This window comes from Chinchilla lanigera, unplaced genomic scaffold (genome assembly GCF_000276665.1).
Source record: "Chinchilla lanigera isolate Chin_1 unplaced genomic scaffold, ChiLan1.0 scaffold00001, whole genome shotgun sequence".
NCBI classification, from domain to species: domain Eukaryota; kingdom Metazoa; phylum Chordata; class Mammalia; order Rodentia; family Chinchillidae; genus Chinchilla; species Chinchilla lanigera.
In genome coordinates this window covers 62,489,771-62,507,138 of record NW_004955402.1, presented here as the reverse complement: position 1 = coordinate 62,507,138, position 17,368 = coordinate 62,489,771, and the positions used below count along the sequence as shown (strand labels likewise).

The 17,368-nt window shown below is 40.0% G+C and overlaps 1 protein-coding gene and 1 long non-coding RNA gene across 4 annotated transcripts in view; one reads left to right on the top strand and one right to left on the bottom strand.

Annotated features, from left to right (window-relative positions):
* The window catches only part of LOC106147972, a 56,074-nt gene extending 47,809 nt beyond the window's left edge, over positions 1–8,265 (top strand). Inside the window, exon 4 of the long non-coding RNA XR_001233037.1 lies at positions 8,184–8,265. This is a non-coding gene — a long non-coding RNA (uncharacterized LOC106147972). The remainder of the gene's footprint in view (positions 1–8,183) is intronic.
* Positions 1–17,368, bottom strand: part of Atp9b (ATPase, class II, type 9B) — a 305,437-nt gene that overhangs the window by 30,173 nt on the left and 257,896 nt on the right. For all 3 annotated transcript variants that reach the window (XM_005373105.2, XM_005373106.2, XM_005373107.2), the window contains exons 16-25: positions 13,452–13,613; positions 12,608–12,700; positions 9,000–9,083; positions 8,268–8,438; positions 6,279–6,377; positions 4,605–4,694; positions 2,076–2,220; positions 1,764–1,828; positions 485–640; positions 204–268 (exon numbers count right to left, since the gene is read on the bottom strand). In XM_005373105.2, the coding sequence (XP_005373162.1) occupies positions 204–268; positions 485–640; positions 1,764–1,828; positions 2,076–2,220; positions 4,605–4,694; positions 6,279–6,377; positions 8,268–8,438; positions 9,000–9,083; positions 12,608–12,700; positions 13,452–13,613 (1,130 nt within the window). The remainder of the gene's footprint in view (positions 1–203; positions 269–484; positions 641–1,763; positions 1,829–2,075; positions 2,221–4,604; positions 4,695–6,278; positions 6,378–8,267; positions 8,439–8,999; positions 9,084–12,607; positions 12,701–13,451; positions 13,614–17,368) is intronic.

Sequence of the window (17,368 nt, the reverse complement as noted above, 5' to 3'; positions counted from 1 at the left end):
GCCCTATTACAAAATCTCAGACTCAACTCAGTTCCTGACACGAATTAAATTTCCCCATGAAAACAAAATCTAATGAAAAACCTTCACAGCCAGTCTGTAAGGAGTTACTGAGAATATTACTCAATATTCTATATATATTTTTCAAAAGAAAAATTCTCCCTCTGTGATGCTAAAAGGCACTGTGAACACTGAACTGCACTTACCCCACCATGAGGAATCCCTGGTACAGGGGGACAGATGCAAAATAGAAGACCGAAGAAAACACAGCCTAAAAAGACACAACACCATAAAATAAAACTACCATCACCATTAGTCACATTTGCATCATTTGCCTGCAGCTTCTCCAGAGGGTCTTATTATTAATATCTAATAAAAATATAATGACATTCAATAAAGCTGAGTGGCCAGTCTCCCATGACACTGCCAGGTTTTTCTAAATGGCATTATCTTCTGACAGTACCCCAGGTACAAGAGACTTAAATACCTGCATTGTGGAGATAATGAGACCCCGGTGCATGACAAATTGGCCGAGAGCTGCAGACCTCTTATAGCTGTTCCGCCCGTGCACCATGAGCAGCCTGCCAATGTGTCTGAACTGTGTGATGGAAAAGTCCGCTGCCAGTGAGGCTTGCTTCCCCTCCTGAAGCAGAAACACAGAGACACCTCTGCAAAACACTACACTGTGAACCACTTACTCCAAGAGCCAAAGTTTAGAACTTGGTCTAAATTAAAAGGAGCTTGTAGCATTTTCTGTGTGGCTCAGGAAGTTTCATATGGCATGCCCTGTAGTGATACTGTCGCATGGTTAAGGGGCCCTTAAAAGAGCCTGTACACCTGCCCAAAGGTGCCTGCAATGCAGACATCAAAAGTGTTTGCTCCCAGGTACTTAAGAAGTTAACTTCAGCGGTTTAGTGGTAGCACAGAAATTAAGAAAAAAGATGGAGGATGGCTCTGGCCATAAGGAACACCCCCACCCTCAACCCTGTGATCTTGGGCCTCTTCAAGACAATCCTCCAAACCTCAGTTATTTCATATTAGAAAAAAAAATCTATCTCCTATTTAACAAAGTTGCTGTAAAGCACTAAAAAATAAAGCAGTCAAAAAAATCGCCAAACTGGAACTGAATTAATTTTACAGGTCTTGCTGAGGATGTAATTAGGTGACTATGATTTAGATGATTGTAAGAATAATTAAGGTTGGCCCAAAGATAAACCTCAACCATGGTTTGGTTGGCCAGGAGACAGAAACACCTATGCAGAAGAAACACCTGGCAAATAAAGCAGGGAAGAGAAGCTGAAGAGCTATGGAAGGCCAAGAAAGGTGTAAGGGGATCTGAGACACTCCAGTAAGTCCTAAGCACAGGTGACTTAAGAGAACAGGTTCCTCAGGGTACTCTAAAAACAAGGAAGACAGCAAGGGGTTATGAGACTAATATATGTGGTGTTAACTTGCATTTCATAGATGGGCACCCAGCCACAGAGGGAAAGACAGAAGGGATAGATGCTGGTCTGTCTCTCATCCATTTATGTGGCTCAGGCCTTGACAGACCAGCCTGTTACATACATGCCCCCCAAAGATATGCTGAAGAGATGCAGATTCAACATGTGTTGATGGCAAATGTGCTGACTGAATGTGCGCTGACCAAGTATAGGAGGTGTTGACCAAGTATGTGCTGTGTTCACTCCACGTTGACTGTACACTGAACATCTACTGACCAAATGTGCACTATGTGTTCAAGATGTGACACAAAAGGACAAACCTACCTTTCCTTCAATCCCAATCCCACAGTCTGCTGCCTGAATCATGCTCACATCATTTCCTCCATCACCTAAGGAATGCAAAAATACGAGAAATTAAATAAAACACCTGTCCATTACTCCTCCCCATTAGGGATTGTTTAAAAAATTCCCAGTAATACAAATAAAAAGAAATCTAGTTTTAGAGATGGAACATTTCTGCCTATAAAGTCAAGAAACCAATCACTCCGAAACTCTCCCTGCTAAAAGGGACATGGCACTCCCACACGCCAATAGTTGGCTCTGGATGTGGCACTTCCCCACCCCAAGGAGTCTCACCAATTGCACAGGTGCGCTTCCCAGTGTGTTGTCGTAGCAGCGTCACAATGTGGGCCTTCTGGGTGGGTGAGCAGCGGCAGCACACCACTGCAGGGCACTGGCACGCCAGCTCCACAAGCTCATGTTCGTAGTACTTCAGACAGACCTGAAAGTCAGAGCAACAGGTGAATCCACCTGCACCACCCACACTGTTCTGGGTGCAAGCAGCAGAGACCGGGCAGAACTGTGAGGGAAAGCCAGTGGCTTATCTCAAGTGAGTGGTGTGCTTCATTTCCTGGGTCTCACCTGTGACCATATTCTGTATACCTTAGGAATAACCCTATTCCAGGGGCTGGGGGACACAACCCTACAGAGGAACGAGGGGCAAGGCAGGGAAAGACCAGCACGTAAGGCCCCTGGCTGGAAAGAGTACATCAGCCTCACTTCTGGAGGCTTCTACCAGGGGCAGTGCATGACAGGGCAAAGTGTCTGGGACAAAGGCCAGACCCAGAGTCAGTAGTTACAGCTCAGGACAAGTGGAGAAGTCTCCCTGATGTGAATGAGAAGATCCATGTCTTCTGAGACAAGTGTTTAGGCCACTCCAGGAAGCCTTCCTCTTAGTTTGTTCTTAAGACAATTTCTGCCTCTTTTTCCTAGCAAGTGGCTGATAAAGACTTGTTTTGACATGAGGTTTTAAAAACACAAGGTCCTTGTCAAAGACCTAGCACTAGTTACTAATTCCCTTCCTTGGTTGAGAAAACTAAAATTCCAAAGCACTGGTCAAAGGGCATAGAGTTTGCTCATTCTGCTAGTAACTGGAATCATCCCCGAGCATGACGGATAGGCACTGGAAATCAAAATTCTCAGACCATATAGTACAAAATACTACCACCAGCATGGAAGTGTTTCTTTTTCCCCAACTGCTGGTTCCATCCCAACAGTACCTACCGTATGGCACACAACATGTGCTTTACAAGGGAAGGTGTGCAATTTCCCTGTCTAGCAGCAATCCAGGTGGTGGTAAACTGAGGCTGGTGCTCGAGGTGCTTTTGGTAGTCTGTTTAAACAGTGTCTCTGACTATCTCTACTCTCAGGGGGCAAGGAAGCCCAGAGCCACATTTTAGAGCCCCTTTGGGACTTCCCAGGGCTCACTGTCACACAACCCGACTATTTTAGTTTCCTTTCCTTATTTTCCCTTTGCCTTATCTTCCTTATTTACATGGTTTTTATTCTTATATGGCATACAAATCTTTTGTTGGTCATCTCAATCTTTTTTGGAACTTATCAGAATAGAAGAAAACAAAATAAATGTCATATATCTGTCACTGAACACTGATCCAACCAAAGATGAAGATTTAACTATATTGGGAAGACAACAGCAAGGACAGACAATGAAGCCCTTATCTTGAACAGCAGAATCTAAACTGACACTGTTAAAAGCTTAAAAGAAACAAATCGTAACTCTACAAACAATGTTATTTGCAAATGTGACGACAAATGCAAAAATATGAGGCCCGAGGCAGTGTCAGTGTGTCTTGACGGAAGAAAGTGGGGAGCCGGGAGCCATAGTAGCATAGTCTGGCTGCTTAAACTGTGTAACTGTCAGATTCTGAAACTCAGACATGAACTAAGTGCAAGTAACAACAGCCAACAGGGAGGAGACAGGAAAATGTCCTTATCTGAGAAAGAAAACAAGGGACCTGTGGGGCCATTTCCTGGGGTGCTATGGAGAAACCGATCCTACAAAGCCCCACATGTTCTCCAACACAGTGATGGCCAAGGAGCAAGTACTCGTCTCTGCTCCAGGTGCATCAGAGAGAATGATGGTTGCCATTCAACAAATATGATGCAGTACAGGCCAAAGGATGTACTGCTCTGAGCAAGAGGCATACAAGGTCCAAGCTGACCAGGTTGAGAGCCTTGTAAAAAGCTGAGTGGAGATAGCCACCCAGCCCAGCACCAGAGCCAAGCATAAAATGAGGAATGAAACTACTTTGGACCTTCCTGCCCAGGACTAGGCAACAGTCAGAACTAAGGCCCTCCTTATTTCCCATGGTCCTGTTTACGATCTTGCAGTCTGAGGTGCCCTGGGAATTAAAAAGAAGACAGGATCTGACTAGAGCAAGCCATTTTTTCTTCTCTATCAGGCAGCTCTTATGTGCCCCACATGCACTTGGGAACACTGGTTTGGATGAACTCAGAACAAGAGTTGTGGGCCCCATGGCCAGGGCTGTAGGGAGGATAGATCTGGTAACAATGAGCAGGGGTAGAAGACCATTCTGGGTCAGATGAAATCAGTCAACCTCTAAACAGTAAGGAACAGAATTATTCAGACTTGGCCAGGACATCCTCAGGTCTGACTGCTCAGTAGTTGCATACCACTGCCATATCAGGAGAAAACAGCCAACACAGCTGAGACAGGCAGGGATACTTGATGAAAAAGCTTTATTCAAGAAGTCTTGGTCCACTGACATGGACAGACACACACCTAGTTAGCAATCAGTCTTATCTCAGGAGACAGACATACAGTGGATTGGTGACCAGCCTTACCTCCAAGGAGTCTCCAGATATGACCAGCGCACAATCATGCTTTCTTCTGAATGCATTCAGCTCCAAATGGGCCTCTCCCCGACTTGTTACCTCCATTAGAGAAAAAGTATCACAAATTAAAATGTCTTCAAAATTAGAGGCACAGACTAGAACATTATTTGAGAAACCACAGTAGCAGAGTTCAAATACAGTATCCAAAACCAAAGGTACATATTAAGTCCTATAGTAATATCCTTTTAAATTTTTCCTGCAGTACTCAGGTGACTATGTTTTCTGATTTGCAACAAAGGAAAGCAGGAAATTTACAGCATACACGGCAACAAGAGCACCACACTCTTGAAATTCATATGAAAGGGTACCCACACACTAGCAATCACCTTTGTACAATGTGGGAGTTACTGACATTACAAATACATCACCTTAACATATAACAACAATGATTGAGAATTTTCTAGTACTTTCCATGAGACAATAATTTACTAACATGACAGGTAGGGCAAGTGGGTATAGGCAGGTAGTGTTTGGAGAATTCATTTCATAAATCAGAAAGCCAGGGTCCAAGGAAGTTGAGTTACTCATTACCACACATCAGGTAAGTGACAGAGTTATCTAAAATCAGGGTTTTATTTAAATCTGTCTTTTTTCGTAACATGTAGACTGATACAGAATACTTTTACAAAATTGCTTCTGTTTTTCTCTGCCACAGGTTTACATTTATCTCATTCAATTTTGGTTTAGCATCTAAAGGATTAAGCAATCCAAATGAGTAAAATTAAAGTCATAATCCTGAAATATCATTAATTTTAGAATGAAAACATACTGTTTGACATTCCTTCTGTGGAGATTTTATGGGTCATAAAAGAAATGATATAGGAGAGAAATAAAAGTTTCATATATTAATCTCAGACTCATCTTTAAATAGGTAGATTTTATTGTGAAAAGTTTAATTTGTGGTGCTATAATGCTGAAAAGTCAACAAAAATTGATCGGAGGTTTTATCAGAAGCGTTAATAATTTAATTGCAAATAGTAGTCTGCAGGGCCTAATTTGTGATTCTGATGCTTCAAAACAAAATACATTTACATGCAAATGACACTCAAACAGCCATTTCTATAGGTGCAAATACTGCATTCAGACAGCCACAGACACAGATGTCTGCTAGCTCACCATCAATCAAGATCCAAGGAACTTTTATTTTTTGTTTGAATTACATTTAGTTATAATATATACAGTAATGACATAACTTTAGATCATCTGTATTAATTTTCTTAGAGCTAATTAAGGAAGAGCATTTAATCTGAAAATGGAAGATTAAAAATCTATTTCCACTTAGTATTTAGAGCTTGTTTTAGAAAGCCTCTGGACCACATGTAATGTGTGAAACTAGTAGGACAATGTATTTTAAACAATATACACTTTTTAATTGAATAAAAAACTATCACAGTATGCCCATGTTAAAAACAGTAATAAAGACTAATAGTACAACAGTAAAATGCTTTTAAATTTAAAATTTATCAAAAAGCAACTTTTGATCACATTTTAACATGATGTATTTTCACATGCATTTATATAAATTGAGTAAGAAATAGCAACATATACATTTTCACAAACCAATAGATTTTAACTGTGGGAAAAAAAATTTAAAAATTCAAAGTAATTTAGAAACATACTTACTGGTCTGAAAATATGAATGTCTTGTGTCCTAGATACCAAATGTGAACTTTTGGCAATGCAAGTAGCTGTCTCAAGTTTATCACCTGTTAGCATCCATATCTATAAAACAATTTAAACTGGTGAACTTCAGCAATACAACTATATTTTCAATTCTTAAAAGTGTTCATTTCTGAACACACATTTGTACCCTCATTATTAAGGTGAAGCTACCCAAGTATCCATGGACAGATAAATGCATCAACAAAATGTAGCCATGCACCTAACAGGATATTATTCAGCCTTAAAAAGAAAGGAAAAAAAGAGTTTTTGTTTTGACTGGAACTGAGAATTGAATCCAGATGCCTTCATAGTGAGCTACTTCTCCAGCCCTTTAAATTTTGTTTACTTTTTAAATTTTGAGATAGGATTTTGCTGTCAGTACGTTGCCTAGGCTGTCCTAGAATGTGTGATCTTTGTCTCAGCCTCCTAAATTTCTGGGCTTACAGACATGTGACACTACACCCAGCAAGGAAGGAAATTCTAACACAGTGTAGATGGACCTTGAGGACATTATGATAGGTGAAATCAGCTAGAAATTCATTCGTGTGAGATACCCAGGAAAGTCAAATAAATTCCCAGAGCCAGAAAGTAGCCTGGGGTTACTACTATAGGGGCTGGAAAAGGGGAGAAAGTTTCAGCTTGGGAGGATGAAAAGTCTGGAAACAGATGGCGGTGATGACTGTAAACATTGAGAGTATACTTCATACAATGAACTATGGACCTAAAGTGATTAAAAAGGTAAATTCCATTGTGTCTGTATTGAGGTAAAACAAGTAAGACCAAAGTGATGTTCAGATGCAGCAGCTGAGATCTGGAAACACAGGACTACATCTAATGCGACCCTCACAGATGCCAAAAGGCAATATTTACATTGCTTTCCATTCACCCAGGCTTGACAAGGCAGCACACAGAGCTAGGAGAAACATAATTTCAATCTGGTTTTTTATGTGGAAAACAACGCAAATTCAAATGAGCAAATGGTCTATAGGTAAGCCGAAAGTCATTTATACAGAATAAAACATCAAACAATGCTTTTATATTAAAAACTATACATATATGTGGGGAAGCTATGGCCAGAGCAGTGCTTGAAATGAATGTAAAGATGAAGGAACTTTGGAACAACAGTTCTCGGGCTTTCAGAATGCATGGTTAATGATTAGACTAGATCTGCAGAGGCAACAAACCAAGCAGAATCAGTAATAGGTTATTCTCAGAGATGTTTGCTCTGGCCATTGTGTTTTTCTTGCCCTTTGGTAAGTTTCTACTTGGTAAGCTTGCTTAAACTAGGCCAACATGTGTCACATAACAAACCATCCCATTCCTTCCCTATCCCCTGACCAAAACTCTTATAAGAGTGTTGCAAGTGTTTTTCTTCTACATCTTTGCTCTCACATCCTTGGGTTACAAATAAAAAGGCCAAACATTTCTCAGATTGGTGCTGATTTGAGTTTGTGAACCAGCTCCTCTGGGTCTCTTGGTATTCAGACCAAGTGTGATCTTTGAGTAATCTTTCATCCTCTGTGCCACCAAGAATGGGGTGTGGGGAGCTTGCACCCTACTGCAAAAAAACCCCTTTATATTCAGACTTTATGATGCAGGATTTTGATATGCTGATGCAAGGTAAGGAAACCTTGATTGGTAGGGCACATGGCTGAACCAGGGACACCTGGTGGGGTGAGCTGATGGGCCTCACATCTATCTTGGGGAAATGCATGTGTTCTGGGGAGGAATGGGGAAAGCACATAGTTTAGAGGCAGGGGCAGTTTCTGGAGGTATTTCTGGAGGTACACAGGCTATGGTAGCAAGGAAGGATAGGATCTAGGGTAGAATATTGCTTCAGAACCTCTGTTCTCTTCCATTCCACAGGAGTGTCAAAAAACAACAGTTCAAATGAAAACAGAGTTTGCTTAAAAGAAAGCCATGTGCGAAGTCAGGAACAGCCCACTATACCTTGATCCCAGCGTTGCGCAGCATCTCCAGTGTGGGCCTCACATCGGCCTGCAGCTGGTCCTCTACCCCAGTGAGGCAAAGCAGCTCCATCTCCCTCTCCAAGCTCTCAACCACTGCGGCCACCTTCAGGGTCCGGTCATGGATACTCAGCTTGGCTTGACTGTATCGGTTCTGAGAACAGAGGGAACGCACTGTGTACATGTGTGTATGTACTATATGTGTGCTCTACACAGCTGGTTTCTCATCATTTGCTATATAAGAATTTACAATATAGGTAGAGCATCCCTAACTGGAAAATCCAAAAGCTGAAATACTCCAAAATCAGATATAAAGTCAGATACAAAAGTAGCACTATCAAGATCCTCAAAAGGATCAAACTTTAGGTTTTAGAGCTAAAATTTTCAGGTTAGGGATGCTGAGCCAGTAGTCTATGCAAATAATAAAAAATCCAAACAACTCTGAAGTCTGAACCACTTCTATTCCCAAGTGTACTGGGGAGGACAACACATTCTTAGCCTGTCCTGAAGAAATGGAATCTTCCAGCTCTTGTAGACACTGAAGGTGCTGGGCCTAGACAGAGACTTCCAATGGAGCGAGGCCACTTCCACCCTTACGCTGCAGCAATACGGCCTCATGTCATGTACATATAATTAGGACTCATGTCAGTGGAGAAACAAAGTGCCCTACATGGGAGGTGAGTCTGTGAGTGGTGAGTGACTGATGTTGGCTCACCTCGAAGTCCTGGTACTGTTCTTCTGTCAGTGCCCTCTTTGCCACCACAAGAGTCCGCAGCCCTTCACGTGCCATGTTTCCACACTGGAAAAGGAAGGGCCAAGTTACTCATGGGTCTCCCAAGGAGCCTGAGATGACAGTGACAGGGCCACGGTGCTGTCAAGACTAGTCTGTGGCAAAGCTGGTGTGTTGTCCTCACTGCTGTGCTGGCCCACTGTCCAGAAGCACAGGGGTGGCGAGGGCCATACACCTCACATGATATAGATTTTCTCTCTCCTCAATGAGGGGACATAAGCAAAACATTGAGAAGTTGGGTGTAACTTCAGCATTGTGCTTATTCCAGTAAACTCATCATTCTAATCTCCCAATCCCCATGATGTCACTAATCTTACTGCTTCTTTGATATGAGAGGGTAAGAAACTTACTGGAGGCGGGGTCAAGCTATTCTGGTAGTGGCAGACATGTTCTACCACAGGGAAGACTTTTACTTCAAGCTCACTGTTCTTGAAGATTGACACCAGGTAGTATGCAGTAAGTAAAATAAGGAGAGTGCAGATGGTGGTGTTGGGGAGGCCTAGGGGACAAGAAGGCTTCCTGTGGAATGTAGTGCTAACAACACAGATTTAAGAGGGTGGGCATGAAAGCTATTCTGCTACATACTGCTATGTATTCTTGGGCAAACAACCTAGCTATCCTTGCCTGAAGTTTCTCCATCAGCAGAGATGAGCTCTAATAGGGATATTCTAGGACTAAGTCAGTTCATGTGTGTACAGTCACGTGGCACTGTCTGGCACAAAATAAGTGCCATGGACATCCATTCTTGCTGTTGCTCTATTCTCAACTCATATTTCTTGGCCTTGTGAGGCAGGTGGATCACGCAGGGTCATCACCGTAAGTCAGGGCACTCCTGTGGACAGTGCTGAGGCGAGAACTGAGGCCGGTGGAGACCTACACTCCTGGCCCTGCAGTTCAGGTATCACGAGGCAGGTAAGAGAGAGCCTTGGGGGTGTCACCACCTGATTTACTTGTTAAAACAAGAAACAGGCAGGCCTGTAATCCCAGCACTCTGGAGGCTGAGGCAGGAGGATCACTGACAGTTTATGGTCCACTAATAGTTCATGTTCATGACCAGCCTTAACTACAGAGCAAATCCGTCTCAAAAACACCAAACTAAAAAAACAAAACAAACAAAAAAAAGAAAAAATACATTCAATAGGTATGTAAAAGATGTTAATCTCATTTATAGTAAGAAACTGCATCAAAATAATAAAGTAGTATTTTCCCCCATTAGAAACAGAAAACAGTTTTAGGTGGTAAAAGGTTAAAGAAACAGGTTGTATGAGCACACACTTCTGTAATCCTAGCACTCTGGAAGGCAGAACTTCAAGTTTAAGCCTAGCCTGGTCAACTTAACGAGACTCTGCCTCAAAACAAAATACACAAAAAAAATAATTGTAGCTCAGTGTGAAGGTCCTGGGTTCAATTCCCAGCACTAAAAGAAAAAAAAAAAGAAAATTCAAACCAAACCAAATGAACAACCTCTCCAGGCTGCCTGGTACAAGGTTGGCAGGGGCTGGGGCATGCCTGTTTGAAGGTAGTTACAACTTCTTTCAAAATTTAAATTGCAGTTTTCCAAGGACACCAACTTTGGAAACTCAACCTACATTTGCAAATGCATATCACGATGTATCCATGTAACAGTGATGGTGAATTTATGGTACGCATGCTGCAGCAGGCTGCTTATATCACTGAAAACTATAAAAGGTTCACTATCACTCCTATATAAGGGCAATCCTCACCATGTTGTGGAACAGGAGGGCAGAGATGCAAGGACAGATAGGAATCTCTTCCACCAGGGGACAAACATACAGAAAGCTGCACAGATTATTACCAAGTGCCCAGAAAGTATACTTAAGCTTTAAATTTGAAAGCCAGTTTTTCAGAAAGTAATATATTGTATAAAAAACAAAATTTTAGCAATTATTAATGAATACTTAGCTACATTACCGCTAAACTATCACATTTTGAAGAAAAATTTCTAGCCATTGAAATAATGTAATTTAAAACGTTTTAAGGAGACTTTCACCTGCCAGCAGGTTTATTTACTCTCTGAGGTCCAGAATAATTTATAAGCTCCTTATTAACTCTTGTCTCCCTCTCAAATTTCAAATTTTGAGGAACTATTTCAAATTTTAGTAACATTTTAAATGCTCCAAAGTCCAGCATGATTAGCTGTTTTGGGAATTTGTAGTTGGCAGTAGAGAACACCAGTTTACAGCAGGGAAACAACTCTGGGACCTGCTTGAGGCAGAAAGCTTTCAACAAAGCCAGGCTCTGAGAGCCATTGCTTTGCTTTGTTTCTTAAAACAAAAGGCTTTCAGACTACATATTACAACAAAGACACTGGTGAAGGGTCAAAAGATTTATCCAAAGAAAGGAGATACAATGTTAAGATAATAAATGTACATAATAATTTAAATGAAGTTATTTGTGTGAAAAACAATCTGACATTTCTGTCTGTTGCAAGACATTTATTGATTTGACCTCATAAAGCTAAATAAATTAAACAAGTATTTTACAATTAATTGCACATCATTATGACCAAAAGTAATTTTTATGGCATTTTACTAGGTCTTTGGGGAGTCTAATTTATTCATGCCCCTGATTAAATCAAAGTGCCCTGAAGGAGCTATTGATTCATATTGCCAATACTATCTTGGACATCGGGTGAGGCTGCTGTCCTGACAGATCATCTCTGAGGTCTGAGGGGAATGAGAGACACTAACACCGATAATAACACACATACACAGGAAGAAGGGCCAGGTTTATGATTACAGCTGGCCTTAGTCTTACTCTGAAATCTGACTATGGATTAATATATTAATTTTTTTAATTTTTTTTTTTTTTTTTTTTGGTTTTTCTCCGGTACCGGGAACCGAACTCACGGCCTTGCGCATGCAAGGCAGGCGCTTTTGCCACTGAGCTAAATCCCCAGCCCCTGGATTAATATATTAAATCAACAATAATATAACCTCATGAGCCTAAACGTAAATCAGATTTGTTTATGGAGGATTTAATACAGGATTGGTTATACGCATACCTTATTTTCTACTTTTTAAGTGAGCAAATTAGGATAGATTGAAACTCTAATTAGAATCATCTTGCTCATATTTAGGTTCCAAAATAAAAATATTAAAGTCTAATTTTGGTTATGTATGTGAAGTTACTTCAAAATTTTCTTGTGAAATACTTCAATGCTTTTCACTGCTTTCAATTACATATGAAATGTTCTTTGTAAGTACTTGCTTGTACACCTCTATATGCATCATACCTAAAAAAAGTAGTAATTTCAATAGAAAGCAAATTATTCATAATTAAGCACAATTCCTTTCTGCTTTCTGAAACTGAGAAGTAAAAACTTTTAAAATAATTTAGTAGGAAAATGTTATTATCTCTAGCAATGACTGATACCTGGTTTTAAATTTTAATTGCTCAACTTATTTCAATGATACCAGTGTCTATAATTTGGGGAAAAGATACTATTTCTGTCACCTGCTTATTAAATTTTACAAAAACATTTTGCACAGTTCCATGAGTAAATAATTTACCTCTTCTTCCAGCCAATCATTGTACTGGACAATGGTAGACATAGCAACATCAGCACCTTTCATATAAAATGTGATTTCTGCCGTAGACTCATCCTGTAGTAGTGAAAATACAAATAGGAATAGCAGGGCCACATCACTCTTTGCAAATAACAGTAAGCTTAACATAAAATGCACTGGGGAAAGCAACCCTTAGTGAACATATTCCTCTGTGATGAGCTATTTGTACATTTTTTTTATGGAGACCACCCTTTAAATGGTAGCACAATAAGAACTGAGAAGTTGTCACTGTACGCCTTGAGAGGTTATGATGCAATTTTTGAGCTAGAACTTGTTAGTAAATAAAAATGTAAGCTGGAATGTAAGCCTTAATTCTCTCAAATTTTCAAAGTTTAATTCAATGTTTCACTGTTTCAATGTAGCAAACTTCAGAGATATATTTCTGGTATTTGCTAAGAAAATTGTAACAGAGTCATGTTTTAGTAACTTTACAATCATAAATCATTATTAAGTGTAAATTCCATGCTACTTTTGTTGAAGACAAAATAAGTTTAGTTGATTTTAAAAATTAATAACTCCCTTTATATATTCTTTCTTGGTAGTCTTAGGAGAATTATTTTATATCACCAGATATTTCATATCGTTACAATCACACTAGCTTCTTGGTAAAAAATTAATAGTTTTATTTTTAAAAAAGTATAACAAACATAAGACACTGGAGTAAATATTAACTTTTATCTGTGAAAAGTATTTTTTTTCTACTTTAAAAACTAGAAAAATAAATGACTTGAGTAATAGCACCCTCATTGCAGTCCCCATGAATAAAGGCAATACACTGTGAACATACCCTGACAATGATGCCCATTCGCTTGCTCTCTGATGTGAAGGGGAACATCTGCAGGATGCAATAGGTCAGAACTTGGCCACCAGGCGTCTTCAGCTGCATGGAGGTGAGATCTCTGCTGACCAGAGTGAGCCCGACGCTCTCTGTCCACTGTACCAGTGCGACCTGAAGAGATCACAGTGTGTGAGGTCTGACTGCCTGGTGGATGCTGTGCAGAAATGGTTCAGCACCCTGGCATGTAGAAAGCTCACCAGGACATGGTAGATGTAGAGAAACTTACAGTTTTGTGGCCCTGTCACATGTATATTTTTGAATGACACTTCTGCAGGTAAATAATAAGCGATATGGCAAGAAATCACATAAGTCATCAAATTTCCTCTACTCAGATTCTAGGGCCCCCATGAAGGAGCAAACAAGTTGAGTTATTCATCTTGACTTTTTTCTAACATAAGAGAAAAACTGGTGGCTAATTAATCAACTGTATGTAAATATGTCCATCTAAAATACTGGCCAATGTAAAAGGGGCAAAACAGGAAAGGAGATGGCAGGCCAGGGCTCTGAGCCTGACCAGTGCTGTCCACCCTGTTCTCACTCAGCTGAGGCCTGACTTCCTTCTCTGTAATATGGAAAACATGCTGACTAAATGTTTAAGTATATTCCCTGGCATACGCAGGTACTCAAAAGTAGAAGCTAATGCTATTTAGAGTTGTTAAAATTTAAAAATCACAAATGGGAGAATAATTTTAATGTTACTTCTTTAGAAACAGTACTTTATTACAATAAATGTTTTCTCAAAAAGTCCTTAAAAGCTTCATTACAAGACATTAATTAGTTAATACATGATATACTAATCCTATGCACAGTTAAAGGAGTACCACCCAATGAGACAGTACTGTCTACAATACAGCAATGCTGCCATAGAGGTTAGAGAGTTCATCAGATAGATGGTTCAACAAAACCACAATTTCTTCAGTGATTTCCTAAGGTCAGGTCTCCTTTGTCTCTGTTCTCCAGGGACAGCCTTGTCACCTGCCAGTAATGTGGACCTCTCTAAGGCCTGCAGTGGCTTCTTCCAAGTCCAACTCTCACAAGGCAGGGTGAGCTCATCTTTACTTTCAGGTCTCACCAGCATCTATACTTTCAGGAATTTATCTTGGGTTCTGAGAATTCAAATCATTTCAAGAACATTTTAAATTCTGTTTGCATGCAGGATATTATGAACTTGATCTTAGTGTTTTGTGAAAATCCATTCAAGGATAAGTTTATACTCTTAGAGACAATGCGCAGCAAAATTCTCAACATTTGTAGCTGTAGGCTAACTGGAGCAGGTTCCAGAGTTTGGGCAATGGTGCTACCCCCTCAAAATCTTTCAGCTGTACAAGGGCCAGATTGAGGCCAACTCTCAGGTCACGATGATGAAACACACGATACTGGAAGAGCAACCGGTAGCTCATTGTTCAGTGCACTTAAGTTACGGTCAATTGTGAGGGTGTTATCCTTAGTTCTTTCTCACAGAAGCTATTAAAGTTCTCTTAGGCAAACCAGTAATCATTCTTAGAGTCAGATTTCTAAGGAACTTCCCCCAAACCCAATTGCAGAATACTTCCAGTGAGATTTCCAGAATCTGAACTGGAGAGCTATTTCCTTGCTTTTCATGCTGAGAGCTTCCAGTGTGCAGGGCATGAAGGAAGAAGTGTCAGGGACAGAAGGACAATACCACTCAGCTTTCTAGGATTACCGAGAGGCTTCTGCAAGCAGAGAGCTAGGAGTGGAGCTGAAAATCAGTGCTGAGTAAGATGCTTCCTCACTTCTCTTGGCCATCTACCACCATGACTGAAAATCAACATGCAGGCTTTGTCCTGAAGAGACCTGCAGTAAACATCCTGAACTCCACTCAGTTTCTCTCTAGTGGGCCTTTCCCAAACATTTCTTGGATCTCAAAATGGAATAAACTAGACAAGCAGGACTGTTGTTTTAGGGTAATAAAGACACATACATATTTAGGCATTTAAAAATTATTACAGTTACAAATTTTATGTAATGTATCAGAGAAAAAAGCTATTAAAACTTTCTAATCTTTTAAAAAATTTACATATTAGTTAGCTTATAATAAGTAGAATAGAATAACTTCAGAAAGTCAGGATTGAGAATGAAATTATGTGATACTTTTTTCAGTTACAAAATCAGCAACACATTTCTGTAAAGAAGGCGTAAGTGATAATCAAATAGCTTTTCTCAACTGAGTTCATCTGTGCCTGAGAAAACAGGAAATAAGATGAGGTACCATTTGCTGTTTCCAAGTGGTACACAATTAGCCATACCTACTGGTAGGTAGAAAAAAAAAAAGGAAGCTGAGACACTGCACACAAGCCACACCCAGAAGCATCAGCAGTTCCTGTTGAGGCTCAGAGGCTGCAGCAGAGAGCTGGCTGGCCTGTTCTGCTGCCTTGATTGCCTCTGCATTCATCTCTGACCCTTACTCTACTACCTACCTACCCTTTGGTTCATGCCACAATCCCAACTGCTAAGCACAATTCAAAGCATACATTATGAATGAGCATGTACAGTATTTAAATTTCCCCTCAGCCCAAACTTACTTAGAAATATAAATTTCATAAATAAAAATATAAATTTCATTGAGAAAACTATATAGTTGATATTAAAATGTTAAAAGATTTAAATGTATTGGGATTATTATTTTGCTATGAGCAACAGTGAAATTAATCAGTTTTCATATGTAGGAGAAAAGTTACATCAGATCTCTTTAATTTACCCCACAGGTAAGGTTAGGGCATCTGTAGATTGGCTAAACAATTACACTTTAGGAAAAAGTTTGACCATATGTGCTTAATATGTGACTGGAAAATGAAATGGTGCCCTTACACAAGAAACACCTCTTGGTATCCAAAAATTGTGATCAAATTGGAAAATATACACAACAGACTGGGATATGAAAACTAACAAAGTATGATTGAATATAAAGCAAGACTAAAGAAGGCCCTAATCTTCCATTGCACTCTGGGTCAAATCACACCTGAAGTATTCTGTTACACTTTGACAGTATACTGTTCTGAGAAACACTCAGAATTCTGTGTTAGAAAAGGGGAATCTCCTCATTCTCAACATGTAACTAATGCTTCTTTTCATGGAAAATAAAACTTGATTTTTGTTCATTTTGATGCTCTTTAGTAAGATCTCTGTGCCCTCTTCCTGGAACACATGGAATGCTTAATGCTTGTCAAATACTGTGAGAATTTCTTTGCTCCTGGTTTTCATGTTTTGTGAGAAAACAGTGAAGGATTCACTCTCAGGATGGAAAGCCACTGAGTCACAATAACCACAGAGCCGTCATCTCCTTGTGAGGGAGGGATATAAGAGTCAGAAAACTTCTTGTGGGACTCACCTGACTGAAGAAAGGACGTAGCCATGAGAATATCAAATAGGTTTCAGTACCCCAGGTTTGGGGGTTGGTTTGTCACGCAGCAATAGCAGCATGCATCCACCTTCTTGACACCGGCATTCTGTTGCTGCTGAGGACTATGCACTAAATGCTAAATGGTGCGTCACCAGTGGAGCTGGAATTAGAACTCTTACTCTGAGTCTCCAGGGTGTTACTAAGAGACTAAAGTGCACTAAAGGCCTAAAATCATCTAACGATGATCCAATACTGTAATTTAGAATGTCAGCAACACACTCTAAATTATACCACTGAAAAAAAGGCACATGGACATCAACAGAACTGATTCCTGTGTAAAGAGAAGAGCATATTCCTACAAGGCTGCTTTAAACGCAAAAACAAGAATGACATTCTGCACATTTTTTCCCAGTGCATCTCTATAAGCTACAAATGAGCTAATACTTCCAAGGTTAATTTTCAATTTACGTAGTGAAAGGTTACTATTATATTGTGACCTCTAAAT